The following is a 5,748-nucleotide window of genomic DNA, read 5'->3' as shown; positions in this document are numbered from 1 at the left end:
CCAGGTTGAGCTGTCGTTCAGCATCTTAGCTGTGGAGGGCAGTGTCACTGGCCCTCATATGTGGGATCCAAACCGGGGCCCTCTGGCATCCCAAGTGAGCTCTCAACCATCGCGCCACTCGGCCGGCCCTGTGGGTCTTTTTAAGGGATGTTTTAAGTTTTGTTAGGGCAGCTCCAAGACGCCTTCACACTAGGCTTAGAGGACCCATACTCCAAAGACATGGCCACCCCGGGTTTTGGTTGGAGGTTTGGTTCTTCAGCGAGGTGTCTCCACACTAGCTGTTTGTCAGTCCTTTATCTTCCTACAGTAATCTCCAGAGTTTGCATTTAGCTTACAGTTTGTTAGTAGCTGCTCAGGCCTTGTGACGTCTTGCCTGGCACGTGGCAGTTTAATTTGGCCAAAGACTCAAGGAGGCCTTTGTGTGCCATTCCCGCCTCTTGCGTACACACCACCCTGCAATCCACATGCTTTAGCGCCCGTGAGCTTCCACTTCTGCCTCCAGCTTGGCCAGATCCCGTGTTCTGCTAGAGTTTTGCCTCCCCCACACTGGGCTGTGCCCCCTGGTGTTGCCCCGTCTTGGCTTCAGTGTTGCCCTGCTGTCCAGCATCTGAAAACAACTGCTTCCTGTTGCTGTCCAGTCTGCCCTTGCTGCGGTGGGTGGGCTAGTCGGGCTTGTTCATGCCGTTATGGCTGGAAGTGGAAGTCTGCCGTCCCTTGGGCAGAGCTGGTGGGCAGTTACGTTGTTACTCTTTGGCAGAGACATTGTCTTCTTTCTGGTTGGTTTCGGGGTTTCCCTTTGTATGTCAGCAGTTTTTCTGTGACATCTGTTGGGGTTGTAGTGCTCCTTTTGTGTTGGCTGATGCCTGTTAGTGTCTCCAATTACTGATTTTGTGTGTTCTCCCACCTTACCTTCTTCTATCCTCCAGTTATGTGCATGTTAGACCTTTGTAAATGCCTCACTTTCCTCTATTTTCCTTCCTTTCGTCTTTGCATGTTCCAGGCTGGGTATTTTTTTCTGAATGATCTTAAACATTCACTAATTCTCCCCTAGGAGCTGCAGCGGCTGGAGACAGAGCTGGGCCGACCCCCTGAGCGCTGGAAGGACACCTGGGATCGGGTGAAGGCCGCGCAGCGCCTCGAAGGCCGGCCAGACGGACGTGTGAGCGGGCGCGGGGTGGGCTGGGTGGGCTTGCTGCCCGAGGAGGCCGCCCGGCACCCACACGGCCTCATCTCCGCCCCCAGGGCACCCCCAGCTCCCTGCTTGTGTCCAGCGTGCCCCACCACCGCCGCTCGCTGGGTGTGTACCTGCAGGAGGGGCCTGTGGGCTCCACCCTGAGCCTCAGCCTGGACAGTGACCAGAGCAGTGGGTCAACCGCATCGGGCTCGCGCCAGGCTGCCCGCCGCAGCACCAGCACGCTGTACAGCCAGTTCCAGACTGCCGAGAGCGAGAACAGGTGTGGGCACTTCTGAGCTGGGGCTCCGATGCCTTTGGGGCCATCTAGTCACTTCTTGGGTGGAAGGATGTGTGGGGAGGACACGATGGTGGCCTGAGCAGAAGCTGACGGTTGCTGGAAGAAGCAGGTGGCTGCAGAGTGACAGAGGGACGGGCTCTGGGGTACCTGTGAGGTCAGGCAAGGCACCAGGTGAGGTTGAAGCAGGTTCCAGGTGAGGCAGGCTGCATGTGCCTCCTCGTCCGGGGCCCCTGCCCTGCATGGGGGCTGCTTCCCTGATGCCTGGCTGTGGTGTGGAACCGTGTCCGGTGTCTGTCATGTGAGGGGAACCCTTTCTGGGTACCCCAGGGCTTCTTCGTGGCCTGGGTCCAGTGCTCCAGACTTGGGTCCGTTTGGTCCTGCTGTCAGGACAAGGCTGGTGTAGGTGGGGCAGTTGCTGGCGTCTGGGCTTGCTGAGCCCTGACGGCCAGCCTGGTTCTGACAAACGCAGGTCCCACGAGGGCACCCTCTACAAGAAGGGGGCCTTCATGAAACCCTGGAAGGCCCGCTGGTTTGTGCTGGACAAGACCAAGCACCAGGTGAGTAGTTAGTGGGCCTGGGGGTGGGGCTGGTGGACCCCGACCTGACTTCCCCCGCCTCATTCCTCAGCTGCGCTACTATGACCACCGCGTGGACACAGAGTGCAAGGGCGTCATCGACCTGGCGGAGGTGGAGGCCGTGGCGCCCGGCACCCACACCATGGGCGCCCCCAAGACCGTGGATGAGAAGGCCTTCTTCGACGTGAGCTGCGGCGGTGGCGGCTGCGGGCGGGGCGGGNCCTGGGGGCGGGGCCAGGTGGTGGGCGGGGCGGGGCCCGGTGGCGGCGGGGCCCTGCTCAGCGCTGCCCCTGCAGGGCTGCTGTACGAGGAGAAGGGCGAGCGCCGGGGCCAGCAGGCCTGCAGGTCCGTGTGGGAGTACGTGGACCGGCTCAGCAAGCGGACGCCGGTGTTCCACAACTACATGTATGCGCCCGAGGACACGGAGGTGAGCCGGGGCCTGGCCGGGCAGGGGGGCTCCTGCCGGCCCAGCTCCTCACGCCAGCCCCGCCCGCAGGTCCTGCGGCCCTACAGCAACGTGTCCAACCTGAAGGTGTGGGACTTCTACACGGAGGAGACGCTGGCCGAGGGACCCCTGTACGACTGGGAGCTGGCCCAGGGGCCTCCCGAGCCCCCGGAGGAGGAGCGGCTGGACGGGGGTGCCCCCCAGAGCAGGCGCCGTGTGGTGTGGCCCTGCTACGACAGCCGCCCGAGGGCCCAGCCCGACGCCATCTCCCGCCTGCTGGAGGTGCGTGCAGCCGCCTCCCCACCGCTGGCGGAGCCCCTTTTGTGGGCTGCTGAGCACCCTAGAGCTTGTTTCCTTGTGGGGAAAGTGGAGATGCTGATTCCCGCCCGCGGGTGGGTGGTGAGGTGTAAACAGTTGTGGTAGCTCCGCAGCCCGCGCGGGGCCTGGCCGGCACGTGCGGGTCACCCCGGGGGCTGGGGAGCGCCGGGCTGTGGGTCTGTGGTGGAAGGTGTCCCCTAAGCCCAGGGAGCCGCAGAGAGAGTGCCTTTGTCGCTGGGATCGTGCGTAGTCTTGGAGTCATTTCCTTAGGACCTGCCCCCGCGTGGCCTGTCACTGTCTATGCTTTGACTTCAGCTGGTCTGCGTCTACATTTAAGAGGAGTTTCTTGTACTCAGCATGTGGTTGGGTCTGCATTTCATCTATTTTGACACTTTCTTTTATTGGAATTTTTAGTCCATTTATACTTAATTATTGATGTGTTTGGGTAGAAGTCTAGCTTCTTGCTGTTTTCTATTTTTTGCTCGCTCTTTTCTGGGGTTTTTTCCCCTAATAACTGAGTGTCTTTAAGGAATTCCATGTTATCTACTTTCCGAGGCCTTTGAACTATACCTCTGTGGTATTTGTACTGGTTGTCAGGGACTACAGTCAACCTTTGCATCTGTGCTTTGAGTTACTTACGGTCAACCGCAGTCTGAAAATCTTACATGAAAAATTTCAGAAATAAATGATTCCTGACTTTTAAATTGCGTGCTATCCTGAGTGGCATGTGAAATCCGCACCATTCTGCTCTGTCCCACCCAGGATGGGAATCCTGCCAGCTGTAGACACTCCCCACGCAGTAGTCACCGAGCCGTCTTGGTGATCAGATCACCCATCTGGGAATTGCGGTGCTTGTGTTGAAGGGGCCCTTACTTCACTAGACATGGTCCCAAAGCCATTCACATAACTTTTATTACAGTGTATTATTATAATTGTTCTATTTTATTATTGTTGTTAATCTCTTACTGTGCTTAATTTATAAACTAACTTTCACAGTTATGTATGATAGGACAAAACAACATATGTAAGGTTTGGTACTCTGCATGGTCTCAGGCATCCACTGAGGGTCTTGGAACTGTCCCCCCTGAATAAGCGGGGTGGGGGGCACCTGTACAATCGCAGTCTGTCTTGAATTTTGTTGTACTGCCTTACACACAGGAACCACACAACAGTATACTCCCATTCACCCCTTTCTGTCCTTTCTGTTATTGTCGTCATAGTTTAACTTTTACTTGTGATATAAACAATATGTATTATGTTTTTCTAAGTAGCCAGCTGTTTTAAAGAAATTAGGAAATGAGGAAATCACCTTCTATGTTTGCCATTTCCAGTATTCTTTGCTTTTCGATTGTAGCTCACATCTAGTATCATTTCCCTTCAGCCTGAAGGACTTTTAATGTTTGTAATTCAGGTCTGCCAGTGACAGATTCCTCAGCTTTTGTTTACCTCAAAATGTCTTTATTGTGCCTTTATTTTTTAAGGGTGTTTTCTTTCTTCTTTAAAGATTTTTATTGGGGAATTGGGGAATGGGAACAGCGCTGGGGAATTGGGGGAAGGGGACCAGACAAGTTGCTGTCCTTTTGTTCTTCAGTCTAGTTGTGGAGGACGTTGCTTCACTGGCCCAAGTTGGCACCATCATTGCGCTCTTCCCGGGCGAGGCAGATCAGTCGCCGGCTTCTGGATGGCCATTCACGGCGACTGCTGGCCGCTCACGCTGGCTGCTGGCTCCACACGGTAGCCCATGGCAACCCACTGCAGCAGGGGCTGCAGCCTACGCCGTCACCGGTGACTCAGGCAGCCCAGCTCCAGGTTGAGCTGTTGTTCAGCATCTTAGCTGTAGAGGGCAGTGTCACTGGCCCTCATATGTGGGATCCGAACCGGGGCCCTCTGGTGTCCCAAGCCAGCTCTTAACCAATGCACCACTCAGCCGGCCCTTAAGGGTGTTTTCTTTGGATATAGAATAATCGGTTGTCTGCTTTTTACACTCAGTAGTTTATATCATTCCAGGTGTTTTCTGGTTTGCATTGTTTCCTATTAAAAGTTGGTGCTCATTCTTATTCTTGTAAACTGTATATAATGTCAGCCTTTTTTCTCTTTAAGATATTTTATTCATCTTTGGTTTCAGCAATTTGACCATCATGTGGTTTTCTTTGTGTTCATCCTGCTTGGAGCTCTTTAAGCTTCTTAGATCTATGAGATGATTGTTTTCATCAAATTTAATCTTTAAGCTGTTATTTCTTTAAAAAAATTTTTTCTGCACAATCTCTCCCTCCTTTCCTCTGGGACTTTGTAGTCTCATAGGTCATGCGACTTCTTTTCCTCCAGTCTTTCCTCTCTGCAATTCATTTTGGATGATTTCTATTATCCTGTCTTCAAGGTCACTTCTCTTTTCTTTCTTATGTTTATATGCTCTTAAGCCTATTTAATGAATTTTTCATTTTAGGTATTATATTTTTCAGCTCTAGAATTTCCATTTGATTCTTTTTTCAATAGTTTCATTGTAGAGTCCCCATCTGTTTCACCATTATGTCCATATTTTTCTTTAAATCTTAAAACATATTTACAATAACTTGAATTTTTTGTATGGTAATTCCAATACTAATTTCATTTCTGGGTCTGTTTTGTTTTGTTTTTTTAAGTTTTTTCTTAAGTACAAATCTCTTTTTCCTGCTATTTTTCTTGTCTAATACTTTTTTACAAGCTGGACATTATGGATTCTACATTGTTGAGCATCAGGATTATGTTGTCTGCCTTTAAAGAGTCTTGGGGTTTATTCTTGCAGGCAGTTACTGAATTGTGGGTCTTTTTTTTTTTTTTTTTTAGATTTTTATTGGGGAATTGGGGGGATGGGAACAGCGCTGGGGATTTGGGGGAAGGGGAACAGACAAGTTGCTGTCGTTTTGTTCTTCAGTCTAGTTGTGGAGGATGTTGCTTCACT

At 52.3% G+C, this 5,748-nt stretch overlaps 1 protein-coding gene across 5 annotated transcripts in view; it reads left to right on the top strand.

Annotated features, from left to right (window-relative positions):
* Positions 1-3,519, top strand: part of SBF1 (SET binding factor 1) — a 21,417-nt gene extending 17,898 nt beyond the window's left edge. For 4 of the 5 annotated variants that reach the window (XM_019668604.1, XM_019668603.1, XM_019668606.1 and 1 more), the window contains 2 exons: positions 2,344-2,474; positions 2,544-3,519. In XM_019668604.1, coding sequence (XP_019524149.1) covers positions 2,344-2,474; positions 2,544-2,915 — 503 coding nt within the window. In that variant the 3' untranslated portion in view covers positions 2,916-3,519. The remainder of the gene's footprint in view (positions 1-2,343; positions 2,475-2,543) is intronic. The other variant, XM_019668607.1, reaches the window with a different exon arrangement.
* The last annotated feature ends 2,229 nt before the right edge of the window (positions 3,520-5,748 follow it).

Source organism: Hipposideros armiger, unplaced genomic scaffold (assembly GCF_001890085.2).
Source record: "Hipposideros armiger isolate ML-2016 unplaced genomic scaffold, ASM189008v1 scaffold_530, whole genome shotgun sequence".
In the NCBI taxonomy this organism is placed as follows: domain Eukaryota; kingdom Metazoa; phylum Chordata; class Mammalia; order Chiroptera; family Hipposideridae; genus Hipposideros; species Hipposideros armiger.
This window is presented reverse-complemented; position numbering and strand designations above follow the sequence as displayed.